The following is a 19,217-nucleotide window of genomic DNA, read 5'->3' as shown; positions in this document are numbered from 1 at the left end:
GATCCTATTATGTAACAGTTGGCTCTCTTCAGCAAAGCTGCTTGCTTCCAGCACATTCTGACGGAGGCACTGGAGAAAGTCATTCAGAGGCAGTGAATGTGAGCTCTCGCATGGTATCGGGGAATGAAATCCTATGCCTGTCACCAACCTGCAAAGTGACCCTGCAAAAGTCACTCACATTCTCTGAGTCTGTTTCTATCACATTTAAAATGAAAGACAGGGCCGGGCACAGTGGCTCATGCCTGTAATTCCAGCAGTTTGGGAGGCTGAGGTGGGTGGATCACTTGAGGTCAGGAGTTTGAGACCAGCCTGGCCAACATGGTGAAACCTCGTCTCTACAAAAAATACAAAAATTAGCTGGGTGTGGTGGCACACACCTGTAACCCCAGCTATTCTGGAGGCTGAGGCACAAGAATCACTTGAACCCGGGGGTCCAGAGGCTGCAGTGAGCCAAGATCATGCCATTGCACTCCACCCTGGGCAACGGAGCAAGACCCTGTCTCAAAAAATAAATAAATAAAATAAAATAATAAAATAAAATAAAATGAAAGACAGTGTAGTATGGTGGTGAAGTTGGAGCCCTGGAGAAGCTAAATCAGCACATGCCTTGGATAAATTATGTATCCTCTCTAGACTCATTTTCCTAATCTGTATAGTAGAGATATTAACAGCATCTAATCCAAAGTATTTTCCATGAATGGCCCATCACAAGCCCTCAATAAATGAGCTGCTACCTCTGCCATTGTTCTGGTCATTATTATTCCCTCCTCAACAACCACAGACAGATGCTTGAGGAGTTAGCCATCTATAATTGCTGACAACTGAGGGTAAAGCTTGTGTGAGGTTACTGGTGGCTTCCAGGACCACCACTCTCTTCCCAGAGCCCAGAAGAATGCCTGGGGCTTTAGAGGGGCTCATGAAACTTGTGTGAAGTGAAGGAACGGAGGATAAATGAATGATGAAGGAATCAGGGAACAAGGGTCTTGGATGCTAGTTGTAGACTGGCTTGAAATGCCCTGATGGTTCTGGCGAGGGACAGCAGCTACTAACAGCCTAGCACTGCAAAGGACAACAGGCGGGCCCTCTCAGATCTGGCTGGCTGGGGGATGTTGTCTCACTGTTCCTACAAGTCAGCCTGGGGTGTGCACTGAGGGGATGGTGCAACTCTCACTAAGACTCTGACTTGATGGCAGACCTCAAGGACTTGGGACACTTGCTTAACCCAGCAAGAGCCTTCGAGAGTCAGCTTTTTTTTTTTTTTTAAAGATGGAGTTTTGCTCTTATTACTCAGATTGGAGTGCAATGGTTCAGCCTCGGCTCACTGCAACCTCCTAGGTTCAAGTGATTCTCCTGCCTCAGCCTCCCAAGCAGCTGGGATTACAGGCATGTGCCACCACACCTGGCTAATTTTTATATTTTTTGTAGAGACGGGGTTTCACCATGTCACCCAGGCTGGTCTCAAACTCCTGACCTCAGGTTATCTGTCTGCCTCTGCCTCCCCAAGTTCTGGGATTACAGGCATGAGCCATCGCGTCTGGCCGAGAGCAAACTTTTTAAGTCTAATAAAGTAGGGTGACTGGGTGCAGTGGCTCACGTCTATAATCCCAGCACTTAGGGAGGTGGAGGCGGGTGGACTAACTGAGGTCAGGAGTTCAAAACCAGCCTGACCAATATGGAGAAACCCCAGCTCTATTAAAAATACAAAAATTAGCCAGGCATAAATTGTGGGCACCTTTATTCACAGCTACTAGGGAGGCCGAGACAGGAGAATTGCTTGAGCCCAGGAGGCAGAGTTTGCAGTAAGCCAAGACTGTGCCACTGCACTCTCCATCCAGCCTGGGTGACAGAGCAAGACTCTACCTTGAAAAAAAGAGAAAAAAGTAGAGTGACAAATTCAAGGGGATACAAGAAGGACTGGACAGGAGACAGCATTGCGGGGTCAGCTCCCGACAGGGCCATTTGAATACATCGTCTAAGATCCTTTCCCTCACATCCCTCATCTGCTTGGAACACTGAAGAACTAATGTTCCCACAGTGCCAAACCCAAAGGCAGCTTGTCATTTATGAGAGTTCTCCACATTCAGTGGTTCTGGTGCCTCTTGTGTAATTATCTTATCCTTGGCACCACCTGTGCTATTATTAACTTAATCCTTGGGTTTGAATCAAGTCACTGAAAAAAATTAAATGAAGTTATTTATTAACGAAATTCAAACCTCTATGTTCAACGGGAAACCAGGATTGCTTGCCCTAACTATGAGTAAAAATAAACACTTAGAAACTAAGTATTGTAATTACTCTAGCTTGCCATGATCGCTCTCCTTTGCTCAGGGTTTCAGGGTTTGAGACCTCCCGTCTGTTTGTGGTCTCTCTCTCTCTCTCACCACCCCCTTCTGCTTCTCCCCACTCTCCCCTACAAATTTCTGTTAGAAAGGGATGCTAGCATGTGAAAGCATCAAGATATGTTAGCCCCTATTTGAGGCTTTCTCCAACTGGAATTTCGAAAGACTGAAAAAAAAAGGAATGTGAGTCCCTGTTTTCGGAACCACATCCATGTACCACATCAAATCATCGAGGGCTTTGGAAACTGTAGGTATCTTTGGTGCTTGGATTCTCAACATCCCACCCATACTAGATAACTGAGTTTCCTTGTTACTGAATGCAATTAAGATACACTTTTCCTCGATTCTGAAATGTACTGCAAAAACCTTATAATCTGGATGCATCTCACCACTGCCTGGCTTTTATTAGCCACTTTTACAAGTGCTTTAATAGCATCTTTTCTTTTCGTATCTGGGAAGCTGTTATTAGATTGATGACACATCTCATAATGAGGGTGACTGTGAGTCAAGAAAATATGGTTCACCCTAACAGGGCCAATATAAATGAGCCTCTGGTTTGGACGCCAAGCCAACACAACAGCCTTGCGTTCTCCCAGTTGTGTTCATCTGATAAAGACATTACAATAGCAAGAAATGATGATCTATAACCCTCTGCTGGAACACTCACACATTCTTGGCCTTGAACGCCTCAGCAAAATGCTGCACGCTACGGAGCAGAGCGAGGTCCAGGGTCATTGCTTCTACCTTGGCTTTATGCTGGAATGAGAGAAAATAAAAAGAGATGATAAATAATAGCAAGTTTAGTTCATGGTTTCAAGTTACAGTAAATGTGTTATGGAACATGTCGGAATTCCCCCGTTTAATATTAGACACCCAGAGAGAATATAAATCATCGGAATGAATGGAAACAGGGCTTTTACTGCCAAGTTGGGGGAGGATGTGAGGCTGGGATTCTGCTAAACCTACAAGGTGTGGGATTGGGGGGGTGTCGTGCCGTGTTTCACTCAACTGCACAAAAGGGGCTGCAAAGGCGCTTCGGGCTAACGTTACCTCCTCCCAGTCTGCATCCTAAAAAGCTGTAAGGAAAGGGAAACACACAACGGGGCCTGGATGATGCAAAGACACAGTGGACAGGATCCTATTTTCAAAAGCTGCCATCCAGGTTCTGAAGTATCTCCACTAAACCTGCATCAAGAATCAAAGACAACTCCTTTACAGCAAGTACAAAAGCAGAAGGACTCGCTTATGCCAACGGACTCCGACGGACCTAGATCCCAAAGAGAACCCTGGCTTAGTAAACCCAGACAACTCTGTAAACAGGAGGAGCACATGCCGATGATAGGAATAATAATGGTCATAACGGCTACTGGGTATTGAGAGCCAACCACGGGCTGGGCATTTGCATATCATCTCACTTAAGGCTCATAACAACTCAAACACAGTGTTTTCCTCATTTGACAATGCAGCATCTTACAAGAGATCACAGAAGTAAGAAACAGGGGACAAGAACTGACCCCCAGGTCAATCCGATGCAGAAGCCTAACTTCCCTCCTGGCAAAAAAAAAAAAAACAGGAGAACTGGAGAGGACAGGATTTGAAGCCGTTGTGTTCCACTGGCCATGTTCTTTATGGCATCATTCCAGAAGGACAGATCTCCGCGTTGCCCCTCCCACCCGCCTAATGTGTATGGGCCACTCCAAACTTTTAAATCTGGGTACACTTTGCCGTGCAAGATTAAAAACTATCACTTCTTCAACCTAGCTCCTCAAAAGGACAAGAAGCCAAGAACACAGGGCCACCTGCCTATTCAAATAAGAGTCCCATAAAACTAACTGTTGACTTGGGAATTCTAGTCTAGACTGTGATGCTTAAGTAAGATTAAGGAGAATAACATGATATCTCTAAGGCAATGAAGGGGGATGCAAATGCCACTGCTGAGTGTCCTGTTCAGGGATGGAAAGGACAGGAGCTGGGCTGAGATGTTCAGTGTATCTGCAGCTGGTTTATCTTGGCCGCCAAGTCCTGGGCTCTAATCCAAGGCCTAAGCTTTGAGCAATAAATATCAGGCAGTGACGGCTAGGAAGCGCACTCACTCTAGACCGTTTAACAGTGCCGAGCCTCAGTTTCCCAATCTGTAAAAGATGAGTATTAGTGATCTACTCATAGCTTTTAAGGATACAGGTTCATAAGCACCTAACATCCTGTCTGGAAGAGAAGGTATTTCATTAACTTAACTAGCAGAGAAGATGTCTCTTGTGCCCAAGTCTTGCCCCGATGCCACTTGACAATAAATGGCATTCAGTGTGGGTTACAGGCCAGCACAGTGGATAAAGGGATGGCAATCATGTCCAAAGATGCTCCCTGAAGGCCGCATCAGACCAGATTGTTGAGGGACGGATCCTAAAGAATCCAAGTCATGTCTGCTAACAAAGCCCAGCTTTAAGGGAAGGTGGTAGAAAGTGATTTCATTAAATTCCCAAACCCCCACAGCACATCTGTGGCAGAGGCAAACTGGCCAACAGAGATTTAAATTCCTGGTCTTGGGCAACAGTGGCAGATGCCCAAATGTGCAGATTTTGGAAGGAGAAGGAGAAACATTAACCTTATCTAGGAAAAGGGGAAAATGCCAACATGTGGGTATGTGGGTTGTCAATTTCCTAAGTTCAGGGAATAATAGAGCTGAAGGGTGAGGCCGTGTCACTCCTTCATAGATAGATAGATAGATAGATAGATAGATAGATAGATAGATAAAGATATAGATTTAGATATATATATATATTTTATATATATATATATATTTAGTGATAGAATTTATTAAGCTTCTCACATGTGATAGCACATAGTTTTAATTGCATCCAAAGTACTAACAAAAGCTCTAGCAATCAAGAATGGCAGCATGTTACTTTAAAACAATCAACACTTGTGGCTTTTAAAATTTGGTTTTCATAAGGTAATTTATACTGAATTAAATCTAACCATTTTTTCTAAAAATGCTTTAGGTCATGCCAAGCTTACTCCAAGTAGGTAATGGCTAACATTGCAGATGGAACCCATTTTTGAGGGGTGAACGGTCTACTGTTAGGTGAGGACAAGAGACTCAATCTGCCAAGGTGAGTCTCTTCCTCTATAAGGAAGGAGACTGCCACCACTAACAGTAAAGGCACTTGACCCTAACCCTGTGCGAGGTGTAGACCTCCCGATGAGGAGCAGAACCCCACAGGCTGAGTAACTGATACTTATTCAAGGATTAAAAATCTTTTCCATGTGCAATATGTGTCAATGCCCCAGAGATGCTCATGCCTCATCAACACAACTACTTAACTCGGCATTCGGAGTCAGCAAACAAAGTGACTTTTCATCTTCATTCCAAGTCCTCTGCTCCCTACCTCCTTTTACTCGGAGCATGACACTCACTGCCACACTGCAGAATCTTACAGAAATGTGAATGTATCACAAGGGGAAAGGCAGCCATTCATTGTATTGCAGAGGGGGTGGTAAAGAAACTGTTCTGTTCAGCAAAGCCTCCAATGGAAACCCCAAGGGATATGCAAGCTACATATAAAAATGCATGTCCATTTCCTCCATAAAACAGGAAGAACATTCCCAGATGGTGACCCCAAAGCAATATTTCAACAAAAATGATAGCACAGCGCATACATTCTTCTATATAAGTAACATACAACTGGTCAGTTTTCTCCCCCTTCCCTTCAAAATAAAGCACAGAGCTGCCACTACCAGTAAGAAAAAATCAGAACATATACCTCTAAGGGAAAAAGGGGTCACAAGCCATCAAGTAGTTCAACAGACTAATCCACAAGCTGTGGGTTACTAGGCTCCTGGGGATAGTGACTCAAGTCCACACGCTATTATTCAGGTAATTCTCTTGCCCTAGGTATCAGGTTTCCCATTTCTGCTACCAATCCTGAGAAACGGAGAGAAAGTATAGGTAATACACGAAGTCCAGGGGATGGAAAATGCAGCTTTTAAATTAGGGTGTGTTTATGTGTTTACATACGTGTTAGGGGGTTTGCACTTTCGATTGTCTAACTTAGTAGCTTTATAGAAATGTTTGTAGTGGAACACGCTCTAAGTAAGAAGGTAACGGCTGACAGATTGCAAACAGAACCCATTTTTCAAAGGCGAAGTGCTGATTGTTAGGTGAAGACAACACACGCGATCCACCAAGGTGAGATTTCCTGCCAGGTCTGGCAGTGAATCTGCAACTGACCACAGTTCACTTTCTTGGTTTAACTCATGATATTTTTGTTGTTAACTTTTATTTGAAACTAATTAGAGCTTCACAAAACATGGCCAAACAGGTATACAGAACACCCCTATCCCCATCATACAGCTTCCCCCATATATATATCCCACATACAGACAGTGCATTAGCAAAACCTCGAGATCAACGTCAGCACGGCACAATTCACTAGACCACAGTCATTACTGGGTTGTCACCTGCTGTGGTTCGGCTCTGTGTCTCTAACCCAAATCTTATGTTCAACTGTAACCCCCAATATTAGACGTGGGGCCTGATGGGAGGCGACTGGATCATGGGGTTGGTTAAAAAACGGTTTAGCACCATCCACCTAGTGCTGTCTTCTGATAGAGGTGGGCTGAGGGCTTTTTTTTTTTTTTTTTTTGAGACAGAGTATCACTCTGTTGCCAAGTTGGAGTGCAGTGGTGTAATCTCGGTTCACTGCAACCTCCACCTCCCAGGTTCAAGCAATTCTCCTGCCTGAGCCTCCTGACTAGCTGGAACTACAGGCATGCGCCAGCACGCCCAGCTAATTTTTGTATTTTTAATAGAGACGGGGTTTCACAATGTTAGCCAGAATGGTCTCCATCTCTTGACCTTGTGATCTGCCCGCATTGACCTCCCAAAGTGCTGGGATTACAGGCATGAGGCACCATGCCCAGCTGAAATCTGCTTTTTAAAAACAGTGTAGCACTTTCCCTCTCTCTTCCTCCTGCTCCCACTAAGTAAGATGTACCTGATTCCCCTTCACCTGCTATGATTGGAAGCTTCCTGAGGCCTACTTAGAAGCAGAAGCCTGTACAGCCCACAGAACCATAAGCCAATTAAAACTGTTTTTTTGATAAATTACACATTCTCAGGTATGTTTATATAGCAGCGTGAGAACAAACTAATACAAATTGAGATGCGTTTATTTTCTTGTTTGCTGTATTTTTGTGCACAATTCTATGACATTTTATCCTGTGTATGGATTCATATAACCATCACCACATTCAAGACACAGAACTATACCATCACCACCAAGCAAACCATGACTTTTATTTAGAAGTGTTAGAATTAGCACATCCCATCTAGAACATGAAAAGTTCAGGCCTTGTTTGGCCAAAGCCTGCTCTCTGCATTGACAAAACAAACCAACAAAACCCCCTGTAGTACATCAGAGTGGCCAATAAGGTGTGGTCTGATTTCCTTAGCAAGGCTCACAAGATCCTCTGCATCAATCAGGATGTGCTTCAGTAAGGAACAACCCTCAAATCTCCATGACTGAAAACAACTCGGAATTGACTCGCTCACACTTCACACCCACCACAGGTCAGCGGGCCCAGCTCCTCATGGCCAGCCAGCGCCCAGATGGATGGAGCCTCTGTTGTCTGTAACATCGCCAGCTTCTATGGCATGTGGAAGGGAAGGTGGTGAGCTGCACGTGGCATCTCAAAGGCTTCCACTTGGCAGTGACTGATGTCACATCTGCTCACATTTCATTGACAAAGTCATGTGGCTGTGTCTAGCTTCTAGAAGGTGCAACATGTCATGTGCCCAGAAAGAAGAGAAAGAAAAACAGATAGTGAGGAACAAGAATAATTAGCTCAGTCCATGACATGGTCCCCATCTACCTCCCTGGGCTTGTTTCAGGCCACCTCCTGTTTCATACTCACATCCACTATAGGAAAAGGTCACTAAGACACATGAATATGGGCCATATAAAAAAGCATCTAAAATCCCACCGGCTGGGCATAGTGGTGTGCACCTGCTACTCAGGAGGCTGAGGCAAGAGGCCCACTTGAACCTGGGAGGTCGAGGCTGCAGTGAGACGTTATCGCACCACTGCGCTCCAGCCTGGGCAACAGAGCAAGACTGTGAGAGTGAAAAGGAAAAAAAACTCTCACCACTGTAAAATAAACTGCTAGCCTTCCATATATCTCTCCTTCCCTTCCTACCTATATGTCTATCCATCTATCTTCCCATCTACCTATCCATTCATCCATCCATCCAATCATCTACCCTCCCACGTTTATTTAACAGAAAGAGGTTCATACTGAGATCACTCCATCCTGAAATGCTGTAAAACGGCTCTCAGAATTTGCCTTCCCCAAATCCTCATTCTTCCTCCTGATCACACCAGTATAAGCTCATCTCAGGCAAAACAGAAATGTTAATGTATTTTAAATTATGTATACAGACTCTACTATCATTTTAAAACAGAGCCACACAGGTAGCATCCCACACGTGAAGCATCAGGCAACTTCTAGGTAGCTCAGAAGCCCACCCGCTCCCGACACCCAGGGCTCAGCCAGAAAGACACAATCAAATAACCCAGGTACAGGTCTCCCGCTTCCCTCGGATACAGGGGCACTCATCGGTAGCACAGTTCACTGACACCTTCAATACAAGTCTTCTTGATCTAGTCTTTATTAACTTCTAAAACCTGTCTTAGTGACTCAAGCCCCTGTAAGTGTAGAATCAAAGGGGTTTCTTGTTGTTATTCAACAGTGATCTCTAGTATCATTTTTTGACTATAAATTAGCCATGTGTGACTCTGACATGATACTACCTGAATCCAAAGAAACCATATGGGTGGGGGTGGTATTTAAACAGAGAAATGGGGAGATACTATCATCTGCAGCTAAGACACCAGAGCCAGGTTGCCCTGGAACCACAGCCCAGCATGGCCAAGACACTGACGTGACTTCAGGGAAGCTATCTGAATGTTCTGGGCTTCAGTTGCCTTAGCTATGAATGAGCATAATAGGATTGCCTTGTATGGTTCCAGTGAGGATTAGATATCGTGTGTATAAAGTATGAGCCACACAATGGGCTCTCAACATATGCTGCTAACATTATTTTGAAGGTGACTGCTAAAACGTGATGCTCACTGTTTTCCAATAATGCCTATTAGTAACTGTGGGTCTCCCTTGTTTTGTTTTTTTTCAGGGGGTGGTTATGGGCTGGGCAAATTACTGCTTCTTGTGTATTTAGTTTGTTCCTCTATAAAGTGAGAACAACAGCACCTGCCTTATTGAGAAGTGAGGTAATATATGTAAAGCACTTGGAGCAGAACATGACATCTGATCAGTAGTTTATAACCCTAGATCCTAATAATGATCGCGTACTGTTTTATCATTGTCATGATCATACAACGTGGAGGTGACCGCTGAATAGGTGATGACCCATTCAGCCTTATCCGTGAAGAGTGCAATGCTTCGCTCTTCACGGCTGGGCCTCAATGGGTCATCGCTGGCCGATAAAAGCGATCTCAAAACAATGACCATGTGAGTCCTTGCACCCATGGCAGTTATATATCCCTATAGCAACCTAGCAGGGTATAGTCATTATCATCCACCTCGTTCACAGATAGAGAAGCTGATGTTCAAAAGGCTCATGGACAGCTTCACCCAGATAGTACTGCAGAGCCATGATTCACACTAACGGAAGACTTCAATCACTATTCTATATTCCATTATGTCCACACAATGTACCTGTCCTCTCATCTCCCATAACCCTCCTTGCCCCTTAGAAGCCCTCACGGCAGCTGAGACAAAGACCAGAGGAAATCATCAGATCCGTAACTGCCTCATGCTGTCCCAACCTTGGTAACCCACAGCCCAGGTACACTTCTCCCATCTCCCTTGGATACAGGGGCATTCGTCCTTAGCACAGTTCACTGACACCTTCAATACACCAAATCCCAAATAAGGGAGACAACATTTACGGGAGTAAATTCACTTATTCATTAACACTGCCTCTAAAGGTAAATGCATTACCCACAGATTAAATCTCCTTTTTCTTTTTTCTTCTCCGTCACTGCAACACTTCAAAGGGAACGCCTCATACCTACATCATGCTTACAAACAATGGGAGGAGAAGAAACATCTCAAGGCAGTAGGCCTTTACAACACAGGATAGGAGTAAGTCCAGTGATCAAACCTAGTTTTCAAAGCCACAAATTATTACCTTAAAATCTTCGTTAATTGTGAATTACCTAGGAATTAGCTGGGAGGATACTGACGAGTTCTCTCTCCTATTCGATTTCTTGCCATAGTGAACCAAAATAGTTGGTCTGCAGCCCAAGCTGCTGAGTCTTAGGGAGCATGCTTCAAAAATACTCCCATCTGGCGCACACGGGCCTTGCTTTCTCCACTTACCTCCCACAAAAGAATCCCTGGCACACACTTTCAACACATCTAGCACAGGAAGCAGCAGCTCTTTGTAATACTGTGTTGAAAGCATCATCACTAAGGGGGTCAACAAAAGGAACACTTCGCTACAGTGCCTGGAGGTGGAAGAAGCCCAGATGCTCTAAATGGAAGTGCTGAGCATGGCCTCCACTATACCCAGAGGAAATGCTCTTTTAGCTGGGGGACTTGTCATATGCAACTGCGGAGGCAAGGGTTCCTGTTTACAGGAAATTAGCTATTCTGTGATCTCACCTCAAGGTACCAATCGATGCTGATTGGATGGCTCTGTATCTACGCCTCCCTTACACTTACAGAAAAACTTATTTCTGGAATCATTTAAAAAGCTCTCATTTGCATACATCTAGTGATCATAAAAGCAACAAAAATAACCAGCACCTATGACATGCTTGTTTTCTTTTATTTAACAGGAAATATCTTTTGAAGCATCTATAATTTTTCCCATTTTACAGATGAGAAAACAGAGGCTGACAGACGTTAAAGTGGCAAAGTAAGACACAGATCCGCGTTTCCAACGGAGACACAGCCAGTTCCAATGCTCATGCCAGCACAAGACTGCCACACTGTGCTGTACCCCTCCTCACATTCTTCAACACCTAACACCGGAAAGCGCTGAAGAAATTAACATCATCTATACATTCTTATTTGTGTCTATTTTATATCATATTTATTTTACCCACTTAGAATTTACAAGAGAAGTGTTACTGCTGAAGGAGAAAATGTAACCACGGCAATAATCTACACTCAGAGCTTACTGCTAATGGCATCCTGCAAATTCTAATCCAATGGGCCTTAATTGCATTATGCTGATGTCTCTCACCCTTCCACTTTACATACTCTCCGTGCTCATTTTATGTTCTAAAACCTTAAATAGGACTTGTCACATTTACAACAGCAAGAGACACTGGTGTTGAGCATAGTATTGACGTGACATTATTCACTGAATTACAATGGAGATCCAACTAAACTGGTTTAATAAATCATCAATATCGTCTGTGGGACTTCGTAACACTAATTTTTCTAGTATTATTTAACTGACGGTAATGGTGGCGATGGATGGCGCCATCTGCACTGGAAAATGCATGAGGACACAGTTGCTTTATTGACTAGTGATTCTTTTATCTTAGTCAAACCCAAATCAGCATCATGTGTCAGCATGATGGGGAGTTTACCAATCTGTACCAAGCCTAAAAATAAAAAGTGTTCCCTTATAAATGTTCTTTCTGATAGGATTTGCCAGAAAGGGGAGAATTCGAGAGTCTCTTCCCTGGCTCAACACATTTTATCAGACACTTTGCTTTTTTCTTTTCTTTTCTTTTTTTTCTAAGATTGCATTTCGCTCTCGTTGCCCAGGCTGCAGGGCAATGGTGTGATCTTGGCTCACCACAACCTCCGCCTCCCAGGTTCAAACGATTCTCCTGCCTCAGCCTCCTGAGTAGCTGGGATTATGGGCATGCACCACCACACCTGGCTAATTTTGTATTTTTAGTAGAGCTGGGGTTTCTCCATGTTGGTCAGGCTGGTCTCAAACTCCCAACCTCAGGTGATCTGCCCGCCTCGGCCTCCCAAAGTGCTGGGAGTACAGGAGTGAGCCACCGCATCCGGCCCCACTTTGCTTTTAAGAGGCAAACACACTTGGAAAGGATTCCTCATTTTAAAATACAGAACCACACCAAAAATGATCCCCACCAAAGGCCTGGATTTCCTTTGCTTTTTTTTTTCCTTTGGAAGTCTTGAAAAACAGAGGCTGAGTTTGCCATTCCTCACCTTCAAATTAACCATCCCCTATCAACCTTCACTGCAGGCCCCCCTCCCCTGCTCCAGTTCCCCTTCCTACGTCCCTCTGCCAAAATACACAAACATCCCTAATAAGAAAATCATGACAACTCTTCCCTCATTATACACAGGCCAAAATTTTTGCTTTGTGTTGCTGGAACTCAATTTATAAAATAACCGTGTCAATATCTATAGGTAATTGTAAGTCTATTCAAGGAGAAATTGCACCAGATAACAGCTTATTTAATTTGGTAGATGAGTTACATGCCATGGAAAGCAAAACTATTAAAAATGCTTATACAGTAATTGGCAGTATTTTGCAATCTGGATAAAAAATGCTTATCTTGCCAGAAACTAACAAGAGAGTGAAAAAATTCCAAAACCTTCCAATTTCCCTCGATGCAATATATTCACTTTGCAGCTTAAAAACAGTTTAAGGAAGGACAGTGAATGACACAGGAGGTTGGCAGTCAACATGATTGTGCATTTATGCCTTGCTATTGAAGAAAGAGCCCTTTTTCAGAGTGAATTTTTCATTCTAATGTAAGTGATGATTTACGTTAACTATAGGTAAAGCGTGGTTACATTTTCCTGAAGGATTGCAGGTAAGTAAAGAGGAGTACAATAAGTTGAAGCATAAAAGCTTTCTCTGTCATAATATTTATTATAATGGCATATAAAATAGCTGAAATAAATAATAGATGACTAAAGGTAAATTCATATGATAAAGAATCCTTCAGCAGACACCATTACTTTTGACTGCTCTAGTTTTATACACAGTTGAAGACTCTTAATAAACATGCCCTATATCTTATGTAAGTACTGAAAACCTCAAAGATGTGCTTAAAAGGCAACACACTGGACATCAGCTAATTTACTACATAATTACATTCTCAACAGCAACAGTCTGTGTATTTTGAATATTTACTAGCTGTGTTCTTAATGAAGCTTGTTAAGCATTGGAACTCCCCACTTTGGTGAAGTCAGTGATAAAAGAACAATCAGTGCCCCCCACCTCCTTGATTCAGAAAGAGATGTGTAGCTCCAAACACAGAGATTTGGGACCTGGTGATTACTGCAAGTCAATAGTGTTTAAATTGAACAAAAAGACCAAAACAAGATTTGTCTGTTCTGGTCTAAAGGATTTTTACATTCCACACCAAGGACTTGTGAAGTCTGAATGATCCTCAAATGGAGGGAGATGGTCTTGGTTCCAGCTGTTGGAAGGAACTACATCCTGATAGCCCAGTGTGAGCAGAGTCGGCTCTGGCTCTCCACCACGGGCCATCTAACTGCTAGCAGACATCTGCTGATGTCTGGAGAAATTTCTGCTTGTTGCAACTTCTTGGAAAGTGAACTGGCATCTAGGGGGCAGAAGCCAGGGACACTACTCGACATCTTACAATGCACAGGACAGCCTCCATAGCAAACAATTCTCTGTCCCCAAATATCAATAGTACTGAGGTTGTCTGCCTGTGTGTGGCCACAGGCACTTCGGATCATCCTAAGTGATCTTCATCTATTTACACTTACCATTAGTTGTAAAAAAATAAAACTGGTTTGGCCGGGCCTGACAGCTCAGGCCTGTAATCCCAGCACTCTGGGAGGCTGAGGCAGAAAGATCATGAGGTCAGGAGTTCAAGGCCAGCTTCGCCAAAATGGTTAAATCCTGTCTCTACTAAAAAATACAAAAATTGCCCGGGCATGGTGGCACGTGCCTATAATCCCAGCTACCTGGGAGGCCAAGGCAGGAGAATTGCTTGAACCGGGACCCGGGAGGCAGAAGTTTCAGGGAGCTGAGATCGCACCACTGCACTCCAGCCTGGGCTACAGAGCAAGACTCTGTCTCAAAAAAGATGAAAAAGAAAAAAATAATAAAATAAAATTGGTTCATTAAAGTACAAATAATACAGAAGTGGATAACGTATAAAGCGAAAACATCACCTGAGTCCTACTGCCCGAAGATAAGAAAAGTGACAGCCTGGTTCAAATCCTTCCAGAGTGTATTTTCTACACATGTAAAAACATTGTGTGACTTTTCCTAAAAACACGTTATTGCAGTTCACGTGTTGCTTCACAATCCAGTTTTCCTCAATAATACATCACTGAATATATCTAAACAGAGCTCTATGCTGATTCTTTTTAACCAGTATGTGCAGCCCACTATAAGAATGTTCCATCGTTCATTAAAAATCACCCCCACATAGTTCACTAGGTTTGTGAACTTTTTACTTACATTCTGTATGCCTGAGCTTCCTTATTGAAGTTACCGTGAAAATTGCTGGATAATATCTACATGAAGCGGTCGAGCGTGGTGGCTCATGCCTGTAATCCCAACACTTTGGGAGGCCCAGGAAGGTGGATCATTGCAGATCACGAGTTCAAGACCAGCCTGGCCAAGATGGTGAAAGCCCATCTCTACAAAAATACAAAAATTAGCTGGTTATGGTGACATGTCCCATGCCAGCTAACTGGAAGGCTGAAGCAGAAGAATCACTTGAATCCAGGAGGCAGAGGTTGTAGTGAGACACCATCGTGCCACTGCACTCTAGCCTGGATGACAGAGCAAAACTCCGTCTGAAAAAACAATAAAATAAAAAATAAAATCCTATAAACGTTACTCGTGTTTCTGTTGTAATTATTATTTTATGTTGTTTCCAGCTGGGTTGTTTGTTTTGTTTGCCACTGAAAGGAATACATACACTTAGTAAAATATAATCTTTTTCCGTAACATTAATTCCTGGAAGTAGAATCACTAGGTCAAGAGATACCCACATTTTAAATTTTGATAGATTTTTACTGAGGGTCCTCCAAAAAGATTATACCAATTTCCATTCCCAAGAACCCTGCAGGAGACTATGAAGAAAAGCAAAACAACCAATAATTCGCATTGACATTTACAGTAAATTAAAACGTACAATTTCATATCTGTATCTCCAGTACCTGATGCACAGTGAATAGCACTGAGCACATTTTCAGGACAGGCTTTAATTTAGAAAATGAATGAGTGACTATATAACATACAATCAAACACAAGGAAAAGCCATAAGTAGAAACAAAAGTAGGCTAGTCATATTGGCAGCAACAATATTCCATAAGCTATTTGGAAACCCAGGCATCTCTCCTGGATCTTCAGGCTGTCTGGCTGAACAATCATACTTGAAAATGAATCGAAGGAGGAACTGGCCTCTCGGAAGTTGGCCACACTGCGCGTGATGGAAATGTGTTTGGAATGCAGAGTATGCAGTAAACATGTAACAGTATCATTACGCTTGAGAAATGACCACGACAGTTATTTTTAATTTATAGATGAATCTAAAGAGAGAACTCTGTCAGAGTATCTGCAGGAGCAAAGCAGGATGTTTAACAGATACACTGGAAAATATTCTTTAATGTGCCTCAGAAAAAAATAAGGTTTCCTGCTTACAATGGTATCTGCAGATATGGGTTCCCACCATAACACGTGTAAAGACAGGAAAAGTAGCCAGACACAGTGGCTCACACCTGTAATCCCAGTACTTTGGGAGGCTGAGGTAGGCAAATCGCCTGAGGTCAGGAGTTCGAGACCAGCCTGGATAACATAGTGAAACCCTCGTCTCTATTAAAAAACTAAAAAATTTTAAAAAATTAGCTGAGTGTGGTGGCACATGCCTGTAATCCCAGCTATTCTGGAGGCTGAGGCCCGAGAATCACTTGGACCCGGAATGTGAAGATAGCAGTGAGCCGAGATTGTGCCACTGCACTCCAGCCTGGGTAACAAAGGGAGACTCTGCCTCAAAAAAGAAAAAAAAAAAAGAGAGAGAGAGAGAGAAAGGTGAGGACTCAAAACACTATAAACACAAAAACAGCCATCATAGTCAAGTTACAGCCAAATTTTGTGCATCATTTGGTGTAGCTACAGGACCAAATAAATCACACTCGAAAATGAATTGAAGAAGGAACTAAAACAACAGTAACAAGTGAAATTTGTTTTATGGGAGGAAGGATTTCACTGAGCTGTTAAATCACGCATGGTCTGGCTTTGTTGATTAGAATGATAGTCATTAAATAACTTTATATGCTAAGAAAAAATTTAGACATGTATATTAGACTTTCAAGAGTAACAGACAGGGACAGAAGAAAACAGAAAGACAGAAAGGAAGGAAGAAAAGAATCATTAGCTTCCAAATGAGCAACAGGGAGGAGAAATGATGTATGGAATCACTCAGATAAAAAGAAATTTGATCAATCCAACAACATGCCTCATGGCAGGGCACAATGGCTCAAGCCTATAATCCCCACATTTTAGGAGGCCAAGGCGGGCAGATCACTTGAGGTCACGAGTTTGAGACCAGCCTGGCCAACATGGTGAAACCCCATGTCTACTAAAAATACAAAAATTAGCCAAGCCTGGTGGCATGCACTTGTAATGCCAGCTACTTGGGAGGCTGAGGCAGGACTGCTTCAACTCAGGAGTCAGATTCAGCTGAGATCACGCCACCGCACTCCAGCCTCGGCGACAGTGAGACTCTGTATCAAAAAATACACATATATATGCCAGGAAAAATTTTAAAATATTAAGAAAAACTTGGTAGTGAAGAAACAAAATGAAATACAAAATTCATTTCAAATTTATCAGTAATCCTAAGAAACATGAATCAACTTAAATTCACACATTAAAAGGCAGAAACCAACAGACTAGAATTTAAAAAATAGTTCTATGCTGTATTAAAAAGATACACTGCAGACAGAAAGAACCAGCTGTCCCTCAGAATAGTTCTCCCCTTTCCACAGTATGGGAAAAGAGGCTGACTAGACAGAAAGCCACATTTCCTGACCTACACTGCACTGAATTGGGATATTTATGTTTCCATTAATGGTCACTGAGCAGAAAAGAAGTAACTCCTGGGCTGTTTCTCATATGAATTGGGTCCCCCATACTTCCACATTCCAAGAGATAAATTTAAGTTATAATAAATTCCTAGGGGACAATACAGCCCCTAAACGAAATGAGCTTGGGTATCTTACTCACCAAATAGGCAAAGCCACCTGTCAGTCAGAGATACCCATGCGGACCGTGTCTTTACAATGGAAGACATTTGGTAAAACTACTCGGCCATAACTTAAAAGGTAGATCTAGTAACTACGGAGTCTGAAGCTCTAGGGAAGAGCCAGGATGTCAGTGTGAGCTGGCTGCTCCATGCTGCTTTCACTAAGATATTACAAGAAAGAGACGTGCTTTTGAAAAAAGCATTGTCCAGTATGCGAGCAGAAATGAAAGTTAGGACATTATGGAGTTGAAAAAGTCAATCGAGTCTGGAGTCCAAAAAGCATAAAACAAGCCTGTAAAAGTCTTTGAGAGACAATAGCCATCACGACTTTTGAGTTAATTCAAATAATTCAGCCCAGGAGCATTTATCAGATTAATGATGCTACTTTTCAAGCCAAGCTTGTTATTCCAGATAGCCTCATGGTAGTTGCCACTGAGTTTAGAGAGAGGCATGATGATAACAAATTAGAAAAATAAAGCAACTTCAGCTTCATGTCTAGGAACGACTGGTGTGGCTACTACTCGGGAATTAACTAGAAACAAATATATCTGATGTATCTGAATCCAGTAAGATTATTAAAAAATTAAAGGATGAGCATGGTGGCTCACGCCTGTAATCCCAGCACTTTGGGAGACTGAGGTGGGTGGCTCACAAGGTCAGGAGTTCAAGACCAGCATGGGCAATATGGTAAAACCCTGTCTCTACTAAAGATACAAAAAATTAGCCGGGCATGGTGATGCGTGCCTGTTATCCCAGCTACTCGGCAGGTGGTTGTGGGGGTGGTGCTGAGGCAAAAGAATCCTTTGAAACCAGGAAGCAGAACAGAGGTTGCAGATCATGCCACTGCACTCCAACCTGGGCCATAAGGCAAGACTCCATCTCAAAAAAAAAAAAAAAAAAAAAGACTATTAAGAAATTATATGGTGAAAAAAATCAATCTGACCTTAAAAGCCTATAACTGCTACAAACAACAAACTGAGCCTCAACCATGCAGCAGCAGGAAGTGGGCTGATAGCTGCTAATGCCCCTAAGGAGAGTAACCCTACTCTAGTTCCAGGTCAGATGGGACCATGGAGAATAATGGACAGGGTACTTCCCTCCAGAGAGCAGATTTAAGCCCTGGATAAAGAATGCTCTCTTACTACAAGGTTCTTTACCTGCCCAGCAAGATGCTATCGTTGACTGTCACGGAGCAGCAGGTTTCTCATTCTTTTCTTTGGAAAGTGGTGATTTTGCTGCCAATATGCTGTCTCTACACCACCTTCTATTGTACAGGGCAGCAGTGGGGTTCAAGGCACAAATAGGCTGCCTTTTTGAATGCCACAAGGCCATAAGGAACCACAGTTAAGCAGGAAGGAGACCCTAGAATTTGCAAAGAATTAAAGAATTAAATGGGATTTTGAGACCCAGCCTTTGGAAGAAAAGTGAATGTATTCTCCGTGTGAGAATAAGGAAGCAAACCATATTTGGTGTCCAGATGTAAGGCCGGTACAGAGACTACCAGCTGTTCCCAAGATCCCTGTGCCTTAGTTTCCAGGGAACTCAACTACATTCATTGCCCAGTCTCCTTCACAATCAGGCATAGCCGTGAGACTTAGAGGTGGCCAATGGAATACAAATC

General features: G+C 43.0%; 1 protein-coding gene across 1 annotated transcript in view; it reads right to left on the bottom strand.

Moving 5' to 3' along the window:
* Window positions 1–19,217, bottom strand: part of WWOX (WW domain containing oxidoreductase) — a 1,123,669-nt gene that overhangs the window by 828,173 nt on the left and 276,279 nt on the right. Inside the window, exon 6 of the mRNA XM_064383331.1 lies at window positions 3,007–3,095. Coding sequence (XP_064239401.1) covers window positions 3,007–3,095 — 89 coding nt within the window. The remainder of the gene's footprint in view (window positions 1–3,006; window positions 3,096–19,217) is intronic.

Source organism: Aotus nancymaae, unplaced genomic scaffold, assembly GCF_030222135.1.
Source record: "Aotus nancymaae isolate 86718 unplaced genomic scaffold, 86718_ANA_hifiasm-v0.15.2.pri h1tg000030l, whole genome shotgun sequence".
Classification (NCBI taxonomy): domain Eukaryota; kingdom Metazoa; phylum Chordata; class Mammalia; order Primates; family Aotidae; genus Aotus; species Aotus nancymaae.
This window is presented reverse-complemented; position numbering and strand designations above follow the sequence as displayed.